This window comes from Phoenix dactylifera, chromosome 8 (assembly GCF_009389715.1).
Source record: "Phoenix dactylifera cultivar Barhee BC4 chromosome 8, palm_55x_up_171113_PBpolish2nd_filt_p, whole genome shotgun sequence".
Classification (NCBI taxonomy): domain Eukaryota; kingdom Viridiplantae; phylum Streptophyta; class Magnoliopsida; order Arecales; family Arecaceae; genus Phoenix; species Phoenix dactylifera.
The window spans coordinates 30,658,972-30,678,932 of NC_052399.1; the positions used below are offsets into that span (position 1 = coordinate 30,658,972).

The 19,961-nt window shown below is 40.4% G+C and overlaps 1 protein-coding gene across 4 annotated transcripts; it reads right to left on the bottom strand.

Annotated features, from left to right (window-relative positions):
- Positions 1–250: 250 nt before the first annotated feature.
- On the bottom strand, positions 251–13,149 carry LOC103707328 (prolycopene isomerase 1, chloroplastic). Of its 4 annotated transcripts, none has more exons than XR_005513153.1 (14): positions 12,553–13,140; positions 8,113–8,319; positions 7,926–8,025; positions 7,616–7,698; positions 7,415–7,471; positions 7,168–7,320; positions 6,973–7,051; positions 2,858–3,006; positions 2,618–2,752; positions 2,365–2,478; positions 1,579–1,689; positions 1,328–1,436; positions 693–870; positions 251–610 (listed from the first exon to the last, which is right to left on the bottom strand). XR_005513153.1 is itself a non-coding variant. In XM_039129537.1 (13 exons), the coding sequence occupies exons 1-13, from the start codon at positions 12,970–12,972 to the stop codon at positions 797–799; spliced, it is 1,791 nt and encodes a 596-aa protein (XP_038985465.1). In that variant the 5' UTR covers positions 12,973–13,141; the 3' UTR covers positions 670–796. The 4 variants fall into 4 exon arrangements, 2 of the variants coding, with proteins under 2 accessions (XP_038985465.1, XP_026660754.1); XR_005513152.1 differs by having other exon boundaries at positions 716–870; positions 12,553–13,138; XM_039129537.1 differs by lacking the exon at positions 251–610 and having other exon boundaries at positions 670–870; positions 12,553–13,141.
- Positions 13,150–19,961: the final 6,812 nt, after the last annotated feature.

Here is a 19,961-nt window from a genome sequence, read left to right on the forward strand (position 1 = left end):
ATAAATGAAAGTATGAAACTATTATAAAATCCATGACAACAAGACGCTGCAGTTGAGATTATGTGCTGAGAAGCAAATTCATGCAACTACAACACAAGGTACCCTATAATAATGGACGAGAGTGAAGAAAACAGTCTGAAAAGCTGAGAAATATTCTGAGGTTTTGACCCAGAAATAACAGAAATTGGTAACCAGTATACAAATTAATTGCCAGAAATTAAAAATGGCATCACAAATTGTCAGGTGCATATATGCATAACGGACAGCTTAATTTTTTTATAACTGAAGAAACAATACTGTTTCTGTTTCCATTTACAGTACAAATTGTGAGGATTCCTTTTTATATCAATGAGTACATTTCAACATTAATTTTGAAGGATAATAGCTAACTTCTTGATTACAATACTGAATTAGTAATTACAAATGTCAGATCATGCTTGAAAGATGAAGCCAACAATTCCCAAGAGCTTTCAAGTTTGAAGGATTAAACCCCCAAGCTGCAAGACTACCTCCTTCAACTTCATAGATCACTAATAAGTGCCACTGACCTATCAGCTCTATGATCTCAATTGCTCCATGACAAAATTGGCCGACCCAGCACTCATATGACCTGATCACAGAATTGCTTTAGTTGTCAACCTATGTCTATTTGATTTGTGCCTAAAATGAATGATGATGAGTGCTTTAATGACCTCCCATAAACTTAAAGAATAACCTCGTGTGCTATCAGAAGAAGCTAGGGTTCAATCACACTGAAAAAAATATATCAAGCCACAAGTGATGTTGAATCCTTTTCTTACGCCATTTTCCTCAACCACCCAAGCAGCCGAAGAAGAGCAGCATCCAATACTGCAGACCTTTTTTCGAGCCCTAGAATAAGAAAATAATTTCCAATAACACAACATTTTCGTAATACCTCAGGAAAAGGATAAATGAGAAAAATATGAACCAAATTGAAGGGACTGAGTTTAGTATATAGAGAACTGGATCAAACATCCTTCAAGGGTCAAACTACTACCAAAGAAAGCATTTAAGGAACCTTATCCAGTAATCAAGATGCTGTCAAGATGTGAAGGAAAATAGTTAAAACTGTCTCTCTAACTGGACTTGTGAATGCTACTATTTCTGACAGTTGCAGGCAAAATTGTACTACTGAAAATGAGATGAATCAAAATGTATAGTTGAATTTTTGGACAAAACTGATATTTTTTTTGCTTCACGAAAGTTCTCATGCACATGATTTGGAAATGGAATATTCTTCCTCATCTCTGCGTTATATTCACAAGGTTCTATATTTTGATCATACAAGGTGCAAAAATCTGCTTACCAATATCTGCAGCAACTCTATGAGCACACATGACTCCTGAAAAGGCAACAGCTATAACTCCTTGTCCAGGAAAGCAGCTATCCCCAACACAGTAGAGACCATCTATAGCCTGCAAGTTCCACTAATCAATAACTAGTCTACAGTGTTTCCTCTAACAAGTAAAAGTCATCCCTTATCTTTGTAAACATCAAGCCTTGTTCAACTATTTGTAGATGGCAGAGTGATTAGTCAACTTGCTTGAAATCACTTACTGTTGTATTAAAAGGCATTCCCAATAAACCTTTTGGTATACTACGTGGAATTGGTCCATAGGTACCATCATCCCGAGCAAGAAATCTCCTGTGAGTTTTGGGTGTACCCACCTGTCATCATCAAGGATACTATGACAAATGAAAAATGATCTCAAGATGTGCCTAGAATTATATATCAAGAACCTAGGTTCGAAGCAGGAACCTCTAGTGTGTGAGACTAGCATGATGACCGACTACCATCCTGACATCATGCCTAGAAGCATATATGATTAGCAAGCTTTTGTTGATCCTGATGTTTAATAATAATAATTCATAATTTATCAAATCTGTGCTTAAAATATATGAATTATAAACATAAACAAGATGAGTAAATGCATGTGAGTTCTCCTAACCAAAATTTATGAGGTCATCATGTCATTAAAAGTTAATTTACAACTCAAGAGGGCATAAACAAGGAAAAAAATCTTCTACATTACATGTAAAAGAACAACTTTTCTCCCCAATTGCTTAGAATATTTAACACTCTACTAAAAGCAGCATTATTCTCAAAAATTCTGGCTGGGTCAAAAATCTAAAATAAATATTTAGATACAAAATTTAAAAAAAAAAAAAAAACCTATTTCCAGATACTTCAATGACTGACCTACTGAGAAATGAAATGATATCCATCTCAGGACAACAGTTCATATGATGGACACAATGTCAATTTGCAAGCAAGTTAAAAACTTTAGCTTGAAACAAATAGCAATATATATGCACATGAACCTGCTTTACTAGGAAGCATACCTCTTTAAGCACTATAGAGCTTTTGAGACCTCGAAAGAGTTTATTCTCAAGCCTGCTGATAATTTTATTAGCTACAAGCTCCTTCTTCTCTTCATAGTCTCTGTGAGAAAGGCCCTAGTACAATGAACATAATAAGATCAATTATCACTCAACAACACATATTCAAAAACTAAACCCAGCATACTTATTTTTCCATCTTGAATATGTCAGATATCAAGAATGGGATAGATGAAGTTTTAGTAGACAGATTCACCTTCCAATCCTCCATGCAAGATGTTGTAAAAATGTGAAAAACATGATGTCCTTCTGGAGCCAAAGATGAATCAAGAACCGTTGGGATACTCAGAAAAATGCTTCCATAGGGCTTCTCTAAGTTAGCCCAGTCATCCTGCAGATATAGCAATGGCTAAAAGGATGAGCATGTTCTTGTCCTATTTCACGATTAGCTCTCTCTTATGTAAGATCAACCGACAATTGGGAAGCTACTAAATACCTCAAGAATGAAATGGTGGCAATCTGTATTAGGAGGTACAACTGTGTCTTTGACTCCCATGTGAATGGAAAGAAAAGATGGTGCCTTAACATAAATTCTTTGAAAATTTTTCTCTTCTTCTGGAAGATCATCCACTTTCACAAGTTTTCCTGTGATATTTGGACAACAGAAATTGATGAGGAACCTCCTAGGGAGTGAAGGAAAGCATTACTAGAGCTAGCACAAAACTTATATTAGTGCAATTTTCACAGAGGTGACAACACAAAAACATGCAAAATACAAGTGAATGATCAATGGAAGAAAATAAAATTATAGACAGATAAATTAAGAAAAACAACCACTGGAAATTCACAGTACTACCTATAGCAAATTATATCTAGACTCGTACATATTAAGTGAAGTAATTAATGGCAAATGATCATAGCCATACCAGTCCTTAATTACAGGTTTCTGATTTTTCTAACATGAACTTTAAAATAGCAAACCTTAAAATCTTCTAGCCTTATTTTATCATCTAGTGTTGGCAAGAGATCTAGCTCAGCCATTAAATCCATTCTAAGTCATATTAATCCCATTGTAAGTCATATCATTTTTCTCATAGCAAAATGTAATATCTCCCTTTACCATTGCCATACAAATATTCTTAATTTTCAGATATATTTTAACATCTAAAACTGCCAGAGCAGGATATGGTTTTATTTGCCCTTAATAATTTATCTCAAATAGTTATTTCTCAAAAAGAAGAGAATCTAAAACAGTCTGAGTTTTTATCTTGTAACTCCTAGTCTTCCTTGGAGGTCATTCTCATTTTATCATTCCAGTTTTGCCTCATTCCAAAAATCACTTTACATACGTTTGATGCACATGGAGTCTACTTTCAGTTCAACTATCAGGTCTGAATGCCAAATAACCAAGCTATTGGCATGATGATCTTATAAGATTTTGATCAGATTTTCTTTGACCGCATACAACCAAGGTTTTAAATTCTGTGGAACGAGGCTGTCCCGGTTTGCCCATAGAATGGTATGCACTACTATCCTGCCCTATCCTGACACTTGCGATAGAGAATGTCCCTAGACGTGCCATTCAGGATGCTGGGACAATAGCGAGGTAGTCTTGTCTTGATACTCGAGGCAATAGCCCATCCAGTGTCTATAGGGCATCCCAACCATATTTGAGACCATACATACAACAGTTACATATTTCAAAGTATATGTGCCATCATCAACCCTATAGTAATTATAGTTGGTACTCTACAATCATCAACCCTACAGTAATTATAGTTCTATTCATTTATGCCATACAGAGACAATTGTCAGATATTCAAATTAATGGATTACAGCAAGGTCTGACGAACCGGCCTGTATCGAACCGTTCCGGCAGAGCCGTGGAAACTAGTACGGGCTGAACCCAGCAGGAGCCAGGAAAGACGAAGAGAAGGAGAGAAAGAGAGAGCGGGAAAGAGAGGGAGGAGAGGCCTCCGCCGGCCCCCACCACCGGCGGAGGCCGAGGGGGGCGGCGAAGCCCGTGGGGGGGTGGGTGAGCCCGCAAGAGTGCAGCAAAAGCCGAGGCCGCGGCTGCGTCCCCTGTTTCTTTCGAAACAGGAAACTCGGCCGTGGAAAAAAATTTAGAAATTTTTAAGTGAAGTCAGCACATTAGTTGCCGACTTCACTTAAAAATCTCCACATTTTTTAATTTGAAAATTTTTAAGAGAAGTCGGCAACCGGTTTGCCGACTTTACTTAAAAATCCTAAATTTTTTCTGCGGCGGCGGAGCCCCCCCCCCCCTCACTCTCTTGTTTTCTTCTTCTTCCCCGGCTTCGGCGGGGAAGAGTGTTCTGGTTCGGTACCAGTTTAAACCGATATGAACTGAAACTGTACCGGTCCGGTAGGCGACCGATACGGTGAACCTTGGATTAGAGTATCTCATAACGTGCCTTTGCTAACTAGGGCTAGCACCATATGTATCTTAGTAAGCTGAAACCTAGCACTCACTAGCACATGAAGATATGCTAATTTCTAAAAAGTGTCAAAGCTTACAAACTTACATGCATATTATTGTTCAATAATTTGAATATAGACAAATGACAAGTAGACTATACTAGTGACATAGACATGATTTCAAATATTAAACAAATGAGAATCATTTGTGCATTGCATAGTTTCAAATAATTTGTCCCTACAAATAATTATTACATCCATGGTTCATCGTACCGGTCTAAATCGAATGGTACGAAACGTACCGTACCGTATCGGTTTGATACCGGCACTTGGTACGGGAGGCGTACCAACATTTGGTACGCCGAAAAGACCCCATACCATACCTACTGATGCGGTACCGGTGTGGCACCGATACGAGGTCTTGCACCGAAACAACAAACCTTGACTATATCACTACAAAAGCACATTGATTATCAAAACATGCTCAAAATCTATGATAAAAAGCTAAAAGGAGGCATACTTATGTTCAAAAGCTAACAACATATTGTAGGTGTATACGCATACTACCTTACATCAGAATGCTCATATAAGGTTTATGTATTGTGCCATATAATTAATTCTAACCTTTTGGTCAATATGGAATTATAGCTTTTTGAGCCCTCAAACTTGGCGAAAAAATGCTGCCGAAGAGTTCTACATAGCCTTAAAGAAGAAAAAGTTGTTTAGAATAGTTTGTCATAGGTTTAAACAGGAAAGTAGGTATAAGCCAACAATTTAAATATAGGTGGATCAGGTGTGGATCATCAATATCATTCCATTTCAACTGGGAAATGGTACCAAAGATAGGTGTGGACACCGGTGCTTTCATGAGGCTAGGACGTCCTACCTATCCCTCTTGAAATTGGTTGGGAGTGGCTGACACCAAGATAACTAGGAAAATGGTTTACCTCTGGGGATTGGTATGCTAGAAAACATAATTTAAACCTGATTATTGGAAGATTCCTTATATTGCATATGAGAACAATTTTTTTGACTTAAGGGTATTCACACTTATCATGTTGGGTCTCATCATGTAAGCAATTTGCTAGCTGTCCTTATCTAAATTTCTGTGGGTTTAGATCACAAGTTAAAGAACATCCAACTATTCTTTTGTAATGGGAATAAAGAAGTAAAGGCTGGAGCTGTTTCACTAAGTGAATGGGATAGGGCCCTACAAAGCTAATAGAGAAAAGGGTTTAGAATTGTGACAAAGGGATGTGATCTTCATTTTACTAGATAGGTGAATCCTGTTGCAGATTAAGGGAAAAACAATCCAGAGGGGAAGGTAGGTTTGATTGTCTTACCCAGATAGGATGGCTTCCTCTTTGTGAAGAGGGAAAGCACATTGTTGGAAGTTGAAATCTTTAAGGTTAAGTTTTGGTTTACGATGGGAAAGCAAATGGTGAAATATGCAACAATATGACATGGTCAATCACCTTAGCAGATGCACATGCTCTTTTTTTTTCCTTACCCTGATTGATCTCAAAAGAGGTCTGCATCTAGTGATCTACTGAGAGAAGAGGAAATGCCCAGAGTTTGCCTTGGTCATTTAATTACTTAAAGACATAGCCTTCCCACTCTAGGAAAGATAATTTAGGGTCTAGAAATGGGAAATCAAGAGCTTTTGTGTGATGGTCCTCCATTGCCCATTGGAGATTATGCTTTGGGCTTCATGTCCTAGTCTCAGAGCTCTTAATCCCAAAGAACACCTCAGTTTCTCCCGATTGGTGACGCACACAAAAACAAAAAGGAAAAAAATCATATAGTAATCTCCGAAAAATTCTGAGGATGAAGAATTCCAAGTACCTTCATCTACTTCTTAATAGCAAATGATACTTGACCTGAAGGAGAGATTTTTTTTTGTGGATATGGTAAAATGCGGTTCTCCCATATTTCCATCGGCAACCTTATGAAGGATGGGTTCTGATATAGAAAAACAAAAAGGGAGGATGCCACATACAGTAGTTATGAGAATGGAAGGATATAGCCTGGTGGACCATTGAGCACACAGCAAAGGGTGGAAATCTAGATTGGAGTTGTGGCATGGTGGCAAAACATGGCAAATTACATAGTAAATAATTAACAAAATCTTCTCAGATGTCATTGCCATTCATTGTTATACGATATATTACATACCAAATGTGTCCCATCTAGTAGCATTTGATATCACTGTTTTGGCAAAGAACTCCCTTCCATCTGAAAGTCTCACTCCAACCTGTGAAACCAAAATGGGCACATAATAACATGAGAAAGATAAAGCACCTTTCAAGTTCTATGAAATCACTAATGGCAAAAGGTACTGAATTGTGAGCTATGTAAGAAAGCACTCACAGCCCTTCCATGTTCAAGAATAATTCTAGTCGCATATGCCTTGTAAAGTATTTTACTGCCCTTTTCAACAAGGCCATTTGCCAAAGCCTTTGCAATACCACCAACACCACCAACTGGGTAATTGATCCCTCCAAAATGTCTGTCACATAAAACCTGTTGTGACAAAGGAGGCAAAATAGTGAACATAAAGAAAAAAGCCTAAGCATTTAATTACTCTGGCTTTTTTTTGATGGCAGGTATAACTAACCATGCTTGCATTGATCATTGGAGTATGCAGAGCATTGACTGTGCTCACTATGAAACACTACAGAGACACGAAAGATTATTTTGGCTCCTGAGTCCAAGAAGTGCTAATTGCAGAGCTTTAAAAAATATTCTAACAGAAAATAAAGGCTTTCTATACAGAAATGAAGCAACAAAAAAGTATAAATTCGCAAAAAATTATTACTTCAGCATCTATGAAGGACAACAGTTGAGGATCTTTTATAAACTTTCGAGCTATATCCCCAGCATTTTGAGGCAAATAATAAGCTGCAAAACAAAAGAATTGTCACAAAGAGTCAAAATAGCAACTCTTTGTTTTCAATGTCAAGCACTTGATTAAACTAAAGGTCATAAGATATATTTATCTAATATAAAGAAGTAATATAGAGAGATTCTTTTTAAAAAATGTCTAAGTCTTTTAATTCATACGCATAAAGTCCATGAATCCATCAACACATCTTTTTTCAACTCAATTAAAGTTACGTCATGATTACCAAGAGTCAAGCACTCCGAAGGCTTCTTAAAAAATTGTCCAAAAAGGTAGATAGGCTCCTCAAGTGACTTTAGCTCCAACGAATTTAAGGCATTAAAGATCTGCCAATGCAAGTGACTAAGGAATTCATTATTAGAGCAATAAAAAGAGTGTCATGAAAAACACACCACTAACTAGTAAAGACATACCCTCCAACATTCACTGTAAAATTTCAGGATCCCTTCCTTTTCATGAGGGAACTTACTAATAAGCTGTCTAATGAACTCATTGTAATTTCTGTGCACAAGAACAGAAAGTCCGCCTGGTAAATGGAAGTGAACAGTTGTAGGGTCAGGTATCACCTGCATCGTACACCCAACTGCTGCTAATGCTTGCGTAATTAAGTTTAGGTTGCCCTGCCAATCATGATACAGAAGAAAAGGAATTACTGATTAGTATAAAGAATTTCTTTTTAAAAAATAGCATTACAGGACCTGTGCCAAAACATTTGTCCTGTGACTCTACAAAGAATATTTAAAAATAAAAAAAATAATTCACAATATAATTTAAACATAATGCAATCAGTCTCTTATGGACAAACCACAGATGTAGTAACAGGTCAGTAGCTAGAAAAATGATGAAGTGGATTTTGGTGTTCTGTTTTATGCGCATGAAATAACAGCAATTCTTCTTAATGTTGCCACTGTATTTGCATCTGTGTCACTGATATTTCATCTACCATTGACATAAGTTGTTGAAATTATTTATACATTTATTCCTAATTCGATTTTGATCCTCTTATTTGAGAAAGGTACCTTTTCTCAGCCAAAGGTTTGGGAAGGGTACTTCAACAACATAGAGGTGACCAAGTCAGGGTAGTTTTATAGCGCACACAATTAAGATAATGAAATTAATCTACAATCTTGTGACATTTCTCGTTTGTGGTGATGAGAAGTACATTAACGCCTTGAAGCAAGACATCATTAACCATCATATGCACATCCAGTAAGCACCCCTACCCCAGAGACATGGCCTTGAAGCAGGATGGGTGCTCACTTGCATACCAGAGTGGAGCCAATGCTTTTCATGCAGCTTGGAACCATAGTTACTTAACAAAATGCTTGTCTCTGAACAGTGATCAAATTCTTAGCCTTCCTTTATTCTACCCTTAGTCTTATGCTATCAAAATCAGTAGACCATCATGATTAAAAATATGTATATAATGTGATTTTTATTTTGCAATAGTTCGTAAAAAATATAGTTTATCGATTATGGAGTTATGTTGTTAATCTAGATAATTGCCAATAGGCAGAGGAAAGAGATGACATTCAATTAGAAAAGACCACAACTAGGTTTTGTTCTTCTAATGGCAAGATATTTGAAGATCTTACTGAAGATATTGGCTTGCAAAGTCAGATAAAACCAAAGTATGAAGATAACTGGAAGAATTTGTAATATATTTCTTGAACAATGACAGTCCAATAATGACATTCTGTCACTGTCTACTGTTGGTTATAACGGCTAATAGAATCCATTAAACAGCCATTACTTTATTCCCAAATAAATCCAAGTCTATCTCAGTTAAAGCCACCTCTCTCTCTCTCTCTCTCTCTCTCTCTCTCTCTGTGTGTGTGTGTGTGTGATCTGGAAAGCCACTTGCCTTCTCAGCAGTGCTTTGCTCCCTTCTACCCTAGTTATCTAATCTAGTGGATAAGCCCTATGTCTTGGGAGATGTATGCCGTATGAACCAACACGGTTGTACAAATTAATTGCTCATCTAATCGTCATTTCCACAGATTTCATAATGCTGAAGGCTAAAATTAGAACTTTTGTAAGGGTTTTGGTTTCATTTGAAGAGATCTTTTCTCTTCTGTCATTGGATTTGCTTGGGTCAATATCATAATCCTTAGAAGGGCCAAATTCTAATCCTTATCTCTAATGATCCAAAGAAAATTTAGGACATTTTAAATTGAATAATGATTTGCTAAAGGACAGGGGTATCCCCCACTCCCTCCCTCTCTCCCTCTCCTCACATCCACTTAGATCCACTTTTCTTCCACCTGCACATTAATTGTGTGGTGTCATACTTAATCCATTTTAGTGCATGATGCAAATGTGAACTGAAAGAAGATCAAATAGCATCCAATGGCAAGTCAAAAAAAAACAACAACAGTCAAACTAGTGTTGTACCACCTAGAATACTAGCAGAATTTCAAATCCAGAATAGAACTACCAGAATGCTCATCAGATAAGCTTGCTAGTACATTTTGAATCACAAGTCAGGCAATTGAGAACACAGTCAAAACTGCAAAAAATTAAGCCTCTGCCACTGATGCTGGCATGCTGCCCCTATTGGTGTCACTCATGAAACCTCGATGTCTCAAAGGTAGCAATACCGCCAAATATATTCCAAGTAGTCTCGATGCCACTTCTAGTTACACATTATTCTGAGCAATATTTAAATCCCAAGTCCTTTTTAGTTGTTCTTTGGTATTTTGGGCCCAAAATCTGTGCCAGAGGTTCATATGTTTCCAGTGCGACAATCAAATATTAAGGCTTTCTAGAAGCCTGGAACCAATAACCAAGATGGTATAGGTTAAAACTAGGAGTTTGCTTGATTTCTATATAGGCAGTGATACCAGCTTAAGTTTTCCTTCTTTCTGTAAGCTGACTTCTTTTTTCTGGTTCTTTCTTTTCTGCCGCTCTTAATAATTGGATTGCTCTTCTACATCTTTTACATTGAAAAGGCCTACCCCTGTGTGGCAACTCGTATTTCCAGAAAATACTATCTTTTTCTTTGTTTCCAAAAGGGCATTTTTGCTTCATGTTGCAGAAGGTCTGATTCAAGAAGGTGTTCTGCTCATTTTACATATGTAACCAAACTATTGAATGAATTTTCCTAGCACTAGAACCTGTGCTCTACTTTTGGTGATGATCCATATCACAATTATTACCAATATTTCACATGGCCCAGCTCTAAGCCGCTCTCTCTTTAAACTAGTTATCAAAGAACTAATTGCTAATCTCAAGATGTGGTGTACTTCTTTTTTTTGTTTTGCAAATGATAGCATAGGGGAAAGTTAAATGCCTCAATAAAATTATTGAGAAAACCTTACAAGATAAGATTTCAAAACTCTCAAAATAATAATAAAAAAGCATATGACATGCAATTTGATGGAAATAGTATGATTTTCATGTCCAAAATTACAATTGATGGCCAATAAATACCGTAATTTGATCAAACTTAATACCTCACATCTATTATATAATGGAAAAGAAAGATAAATGGAGGTAATAGCTGATAAATTTAGAGCAAAGTAGATCTCATGGAAGGTACTTCTAGAGTGTGATATAATTGTTGGACGCCTTGGAGAGCAACGAGGATTACAATGCTGTTTGGTTCAAAGTACTGGGAAATAAACAAAAGAGAGAAAAAGTATATTAAAAGAAATGCGGAAATGTCACCAACTAAGGACCAAACATAAACTGATTGAGACAATATGGGACATGTGCAACTTGGATTTGAGGAGGCTCCAATTCAAAGAGGTGCTCAAATTTGCACTGAAGGGTCTACAATGAGGAGAATACCTAACCTAACACAGATAGAAGTTGAGTGTTTTGGAAAAGCACGAAGCAGACACAAAAAGTCAAGAAAGTCTTAAAAATTATATTTATGCTTTTGAAAAATCTTTCTCCTAATCCTTCTCTATCAAAATGATTTACCACCTCAATGGTGAGTCACCACACACAAAGTATTTTGATGCTATCAATCTGATCTCCAAATAGTCTAAGCCCATTTCCAGGGCTCTATATTACCTGAGACAAAATTATCTAATCTCCCATGAATTACTTAAAAAGTTGAGAATAAAATACACATGACTACAAGGAAGCAGTGCAGTGTTACAACAATGACCCCAAAATCCATGTTGAGAGTACGGCTTCTTTAGGCAAGAAAAGTACTCACAGAATGATGTTGCTCCTAGATTAATATATGGTTTCAATTTTCTTGTTTCCCTCTCTAAAAATAATAACAGATTGGCCTTTTCAGTTCGTCAGGAAAATATATTGCATTACTTATCCGTCAAAGGTGATATATATACACTGATACGTGCAATACAAGAAGTGAAAGTCATAACTTAAGCTTTACCTTCTGTCTGTAACATATATAAAGAACTTTTATCACCAGTGCCATATGTGTTCTGTCAAGCATTAATACTCACTTGTTACATGCAAAAAGGTAGGTAGGCGTTGGTATTAGACACATTCAACAGGAATCATAATGAAGTTACCATGACATGTAGATGTGTCTGAAAGTGTCCAAGCTATGCGATGTCCGATAATAACCTGCTGATGTCCATCGAAGAACAGGTGATTCTCCAACATCCATGAACTGAATAAATGGTCATTCCGCGGTAGCTACGGCAAAGTGGCAACGAGAGTGCAAAAAAATCTAAATTTTCTAAATTTTTGAAAAAAAAATATTATAACAAGAGCTGTGAGTTAATTCCTCATTTTACATTCACTACTAATGGCAGCCAATACTTCAATTAAAAAAAAATAAAAAGAGATTTTTGACTCCCAGATGAAAGAAAACCCAAAGTCAAAACAAAATATCGACGGATAAGACCGAAAGCTAGAAAGGATACTACCTTGTCGCCAAACCCGAACATGACCGACGAGCCCACATCGAAGGTAAAGCCATCCCTCTCGTAATACCCGGAGCTCCCTCCCGGAATCAGGTACTTCTCCAGCACCAGAACCCTCGCCCCCTTCACCGCCAGCTGCGTGGCTGCCACCAGGCCCCCAATCCCGGACCCGATCACGATCGCATCATACTCCTCTTCCCTCCCGTCGCCTCTCGCGACCCTCTCCACCGGCCCCTCCACGCTCAGCACCGCCCTCATCGGAGCCTTCCCCACCGTCCCAGGCCCCGACCGCCGTCCCCTCCTCCCGCCGGGGCGTCTCCTGGGCTCCCGAGAAGGCAGGCCGGGCTCCCGGCGGCGCCGGCGGAGGGCGTCGGCGTGGAGGGGTGGGGAGGGGAGCAGAGACCGGAACCCTAATCGGAGCATGGCGGGTTTTCTCTGCTTCGCTGCGAAGGAAAGAAGATCTCGTTTTATCTGAGGATTTTGGGTGAAGAGAGAAGGGTGGGGAATCTCTTGGCGGCATTCCGTGAGAGGATTCGGGAGAGGTATGAGACAGAAATAATAAAAAAGAAATAATTTGTAAGTGGCTGGGCGGTAGTGGAAGTGTGAGGTAGGGGCTGGTGGCGTGCATTCCGCTATCAACGGTAACTGATGCCGTACGGTAGAAGCGTAGGATGCTGCCGAGCTGGGCTGGGGTCGGTATACAAACCTCTTTTGCCGGTTGCCACTTTGGGATTCCAACAAGTCCAGGTAAGAACTCATAAAAGTATGATCCGTTATGAAACGAATCTCGATTCCATATTTGTGAAGCATAAGGGTTTTTTTTTTCTTTTTTTCTTTTTTTTTTTAACGGCATTTCACGTAGCTCTAACTTGAATACATCCAACCATATTAAAAGAAAGTAAAGAGTGCAAGGTAGGAGAAATATCTTCTACAGATGTCCATGTGACCTCCCCGGAGTGCCGGGCAACAAATGAGGCAACCCAATCTGATGCACTGTTCGCCTCCCGAAAAACATGTAAAGTCTGAAAATCGTTCGGCTCCTAAGCCAGTCTCTGAATCTCACAGATGAGAGGATGACCATCACCACATCTATCCACTTTCCGAATCCACTCGATCACCACAAAGGAGTCTCCCTCAAGGCATATATGCTCAGCATGGAGTACCCGCCTCGCATAGGATATCCCCTCCCAGACTGCCCGCAGCTCCGCACCGACTGCAGTAAGTCTCGGCGCGCGGCGGCCACCAACTGCTATCAAACTACCCAGATGGTCTCTGATGACAAAGTCAACTCCTCCTGACACCCCGTCCACCGACATACTACCATCGAAGTTCACTTTGAGATGACCAAAGAATGGGGGTACCCAAGAAACTAGGGCGAACGTGGGGCTGTGACAACGGAAAGAGTACCCCAGGTGTCCTTGGCCATCTCAGAAGAGAACCTAATGGTAGTAGTAGTAACCTCCCTAGCAAGACCCATGGCTCTGTCCACGACCATCCGCGGGGGTAACCGCTTGCCCTCAAAGATGCCAGCATTCCTGTCCAACCAAATAGAATGAGCCAAATATGCCCACCGAATCCCGGCCTCAACAGTGCTAGGCCTCCGCATGGAAACTCTCAACCAATGAATCAAATCCTGTGTCGACTTGACTGAATGGGGCAACAAAGAGGGTGATTGGCTCCAAATTCCCCTAGCTCTAGGACACTGCAGAGAACATGATTGATCGTCTCCTCAGTCTCCGTACACTCCTCACAATACTGAATGATCCTCACCCCTCGCCGTGCTAGCAAGCTCCTGCCTCCTGGTCGGTAGGTAGCCCCATGCCACCTTCCAGATGAAGAGCGCCACACGCGGGTGAATCCGCATCCTCCAAATCCATCCTCCCTCTATCTGCCGGGCTGGCTCTCGGCGCAACAACATGTAAATATCCCTGGCTCGCACCTGCGATCGCCCTGTCGGCATCTAGACTAGTCTATCTGGCCCCTCCCGAGCAGGAACAAGTAGGGCCAGGATCATCTTTGCTAACTGCTCCCCAAAAGCCTCCCTAATCAACTCCACCCTCCAACGGTCCTCCCCGGGCTCCATCAAATCTCTGACCCTGAGATCGGTTAACCTCGACGTATCCACAATAACCGAAAGTCTACTAATAGGTTGCTCCGTCATCCAGCGATCCTCCAATACATCAATGGACCGATCATTACCAATAGCCCATCTAATCGCGGGAAGCACCAACCCTGTTCTAGCACAAATCTCCCTCCAGACCGGTGAATGGCGGCGCCCAGTATGGGCCCCAGGCACTAGAATGCCATACTTGGCCCTCATCAGTGAGGACCACATACTATCAGACTTCAACACAACTCTAGCAGCGTGCCGTGCCGCTAGGACCTCCCGCCTCGCCACCAAGGACTGCACCCCCAAACCACCGTATCTCATCGGCTGACATACAACCTCCCATGCTATAAGATGGATGCCCCCTCTGCCTCCGTTCCTCCCCCAGATCTGCTCAGTATTCCTCACTGTCGCTATTGGTATAAGGGAGTTAGATAGTAGGTAAATCAAGATCGAGGAAAGAACTGATCGTACCAGGGTAATCCTACCCATCATGGAGAGAGAATGTAACTGCCACCCTCCAGCCTGTGCCTGATACTGATCTCGAGAGAGGAGCAATCGCTGCTGCGTAGACGCTGACCGGAGATCGGCACTCCCAAATACCTCAACGTGCCCTCCTGCTCTCCCACCCCCAGAATCTCCAATATGGTGGTCTTCACATCCGGTTTAGTCTTCGGGCTAAAACAAATTGCTGACTTAGATGAATTGACTCGTTGACCAGACATAGAATAATAATCTCGAACAATCCTCCAAATAATCCATGCTGCCTATCTAGTCATCCGGGCTAACAAAAGACAATCATCGGCAAAGAGTAGATGAGAGATCGGTGTGGCATCCGGCACAGGCTTGTAAACCTCCAACTCCTGGGTGATCACTGCATTCCGCAGGGCCCTGGAAAGTGCATCTGCGCATATAATAAACAGTAATGGAGAGAGGGGGCAGCCCTGACGCAATCCACCAGAAGACACAAAATACCGTGATGGCATTCCATTTACCAAGATGGCGAAGGAAGGAGCTCTAATACATCCCATAACCCATCTGATCCATGCCTCGGGAAAGCCAAACTCCTACAGAGACTGCTGCACAAAATCCTATCTCATCCTATCATAGGCCTTTTCCATGTCAAGCTTGATCCCCATCAAACTCCTCCTACTCAAAGCCCTATCAAGATCAAGCATGAACTCCTAGGCAATAAGAACATTATCTGTAATACTCCGCTCTCCCATAAAAGCCCCCTGCTCCGGGCTGATCAGTCTCTGAAGAATATCCCTCAATCTAACAGCCAGTAACTTCGCCGTCACTTTGTACAAGGTAGTACACAGACTGATCGGGCGAAAGTGACTAGGCTCGGAAGCATCCTGACACTTCAGTATCAGGGTGACTAGGGTCCTCTGCCAATCTGTAGACATCACGGTTGTGCTGAAATACTGTTGTATGGCAACCGTCACACCCTGACCAACAATCATCCAGTACCTTCGAAAGAATAATGGTGGAAAGTCGTTCGGACCCGGCGCCTTGTCCTCCCTCTAGGGACCACATCACCTCCTGAATCTCTCTCTCCGATACCGGCCTAATCAATGCGGCCGTATCCTCCTCCGCCACTCGTATCAGTGGCAGCACGATACCCTCTGAGGTCCCAGTACCCGTCTGCTCAGACCATCTGGCCCTGAAAAAACCCTCCAGCACCCTCTGAATCATATCTGGGTTCTCCACTAACTGCCCATCCTCATTCCTGATCACTCTGATCCTGTTCCGATGCCTCCTGTTCACTGCCGTTTGAGGAAAAAATATAGTATTCCGATCCCCCTCCTGGATCCACTGTATCCTCGATTTCTGTCTCCAGAAGATCTCCTGCTGTCTCAAGAGGAAATCATGCAAGGCTAGGAGTGATCTAAGCTCCCTCATCTCCTCATCTGCCAAACTCCCCCCCACGACCTCCTGAGCCTGTAACCTGGCAATGGCCTCCTCAGACTCCTTAATCCTCCTAAAGATGTTCCCTACCTCCTCACGGTTCCACCTTCTCAACCTTCTTTTCGTCAGCTCCAACCGGCGAGACACACGATACATAGCATCCCCTCTCACCGGTATGCCCCATGCCTCCCTCACAATCTCCCAAGCCCGTGGATAATATGTCCAAAACTTCTCAAATCTAAAGGCCTTAACTATTGAGTTGATATCAAAGGTAGCTCGAAAGTCAATATAGGAATTGATACTTGGCAAATGGGGTCATAAATCCATCTCCAATTCATATATGATGAAAGGATGTGCGAAAATCAACCAAATGGTGAATTCATCTAAACCGATCTTTTTCAATTTGGTTTATATCTTTTTATTTTTTTATTTTAATTTAATTTGGTGCCGGTTTGAGAAAATTTTAAATTGAAAAAATCAATTCGGTTTCAATTTAAGTTTTTTAAAAATCGATTCAAAACAACCAAACTTATATGTATGTATATTTTAATTTTTTTAATTTTTTTATATTTTATTACATATAATAGAATTTTTATGTTTAAACTTAGCATAATCTATTTAGTCTGATCTATTAAACATAAAATTTTTATATTTAGACTTAGCCCAGCTTATTTAGCCCTATCTACTAAACATCTACCTAATAAATCGAATCAAATTTTTGGGATCAGATTCAAGCAGTTTTTGTAGATAGTCGAATTAGTTTTGCTTTTAGTTTTAAGAAGTTGGTTTAAATAGGTTCGATTTTGGATATATCTCCAATCTGACTAGTGCACAACCCTAGTTATGACCGACTATAATAGACTTATATTGAAAATTAATATATCAAAAAATAATTTGTGTTACGCATTTCCCATGGATAAATTAAATCGGCCAAAGCTATCCCCAGGGTCATTTTGCAAATAATATAATATGTTCTTAGGTTAATTCACAAATAGGAAAAAGGGGAGGTTTAACCCCCAATATTGGTAAAATGTTGGGTGTAGTACGCTAAAAATAACTCTTCTTCTTATAGAATACTTGTTGGAATCATAAATTCAATCAAGGGGCATTGCACTCCATGGCATTTTAGTGTAAAAAATATTATTATACTTGTTGCTGCCGAATCTGAATCGAGATAGGAGAGCAGCTTGGTCAACCTTGAGGTTGGCTTAAGGTGAGCTGCGAAGACCGATTGGGGTGTTGTGTAATGGGCTCCTTCGGAGATGGTCTGCAAAAAAGTCCGCTTGTCGAAAAGTTCCCAGTAAGGGCCCTTCAATATCTAAGTCAGAATAATTAGGCAACAATATGGAAGGAAGATGGTTTCAATAGAGGATGACTCTGTGAGTAATATTGCTCGTATTATATACTGTGTACATGAGGCTCCCCAACTGTCCTTTTATATAGGGGAGTTCACTTTATCGTTACTTGACCTAACGTGGCGTGCAATGATGGTCAAGCAACGGCTAGTAGTACGGCCATAGTGTGGGAGCTAGTCCGTATGGGCAGTAGGCAGAGCTGGTGGGGCGCGTACTATGGTATTGTCACGATTGTGGACTGTTAGAGCTGCCGGTTATTAAGATTGTCAGTCGTTGTCAACATGTATTGATTGTTCTCTTCGGTTGATGGCTCCTTTTCGTTTTGTTGGCTGCTCGACTCGGGTCAAAGTTATTCTTTTCAATTTATGTTCGAGGTTAATATGGTAGGTCTGGTCCTAGATCAAGTATCCAATGGTTAGTCTTTCCCTGTGTCTACATGCAAAAAATTTATATCCTCTGTGCCCTCAATTTTATATCCTCACATCATCTCCTGCATCAGTGTAATATTTTATAATTCGCCATGCACACAAGTGGCGGGTGAATGTGGTGCACGTAAGCCTGTCGGTCATTATATATCATCAACGTGTCATGAGAATTGTGCGTATCGAATAGCCACCAAAATCCACCGACGATAACTAATCGCAGAAATTGGGTTGTCGGTCATTATATATCATCCACGTGTCGTGAGTCTTGATCCTATAGAATCGCCTACAAAATCCGCCGACGAGGACTAATCACAGGAATTGGGTTGTGGCCCGTGGGCTCTCCACAGTGCATGGGAACGTAAACCTGACCCACCACGTAACACATGGCTGAGATCTCCGCTTGCCAAGTTAGAACTTAGAAGACCTGCCAAACTCAACTTTGCCGGCCTTTGTCATTGCGGTTGGACCAAATAATTGGCACAAAAGTAGATGCACACGAAGACTTGGGATTTCCCAACCCAATCTCCATGCGCCATGCACGCACAAGCATCAGTCTGTCCTCTTCCAACGTGTCCTTCCCTTGCCCATCACGCAACATTAACATTTGGGCCCGGAAGGGAGAGTGAGGTCTCTTCCTGTCCTCATATATTACCACAACCCATCCTCTCTATTTCTCTGTGTCTGCCGCCCAAAGGCCAAAGCCATCTCAAGGGCTCTCTCTCTCTCTCTCTCTCTCTCTCTCTGTGCACACTATCTCTTTGTGTCAAAGAACTGGAAGTATGCAAGTTGGAGGTGGTTCGGTACTGCATGCAACATGCTTCTTGTAGGTGAGGGACTGTTTTAGCTCTTCTACTATGGCAGTAGTTACTGGCTCAAGTCTCAAGAAGATAACCCCAACAAATGAAAAATTATATCCGACACCATTATAAGGCGGTGCACCACACTTAGTGTAATATATATATATTTTTCCTCAGAAAATATAGCTAGGCATCCAGCTTTCTACTACAATATATATTCGGCATCTAGATCCATATATACTTAAATGACTCATAAATTATTGATTTTCTAGGTAGGTCCATACTTAAGAAATGGAGGTGTTTATTTGTTCTTGTGAATCCACCACAAAATTAGGTTAAGGTGGGGTCTTGATGGAAGCTAGCAGATCCTCAACCCAACAACTTGGTTCCATGGCACATTTTCATAGGGAGAGAAAACTTCAATCACCTGGATGAACTGAATAAAACACAAAGTTGCAGAATAATGAAAGCTGGCCGCGTTTTTCTGCAACAATGTTTGTGGAGGAATTGCTCTACATTCCGAGAGCCCCTAAGCCTTATAGCTTCTTCACCAAGCAATGAGGATAGACCATATTGGCACCATGTAGTTGTTAATATGTGCTTCCATTACCAAATAAGATTTAGTATAAGATTTGGGGATTGAAGTAGAGACCTGGATAACGATCATGCGCCCTTTTTGTTTGAAAAAAAAGTTATCATACAAATTTGCCATTTGGCTTACTAGTCCAACAAACCCAATTCATAATTCATCAGGGAAAAATATAAATTGCTGATATCAAATGAACCTAATAGGTGGATCCTTCATTCGGACCAAATT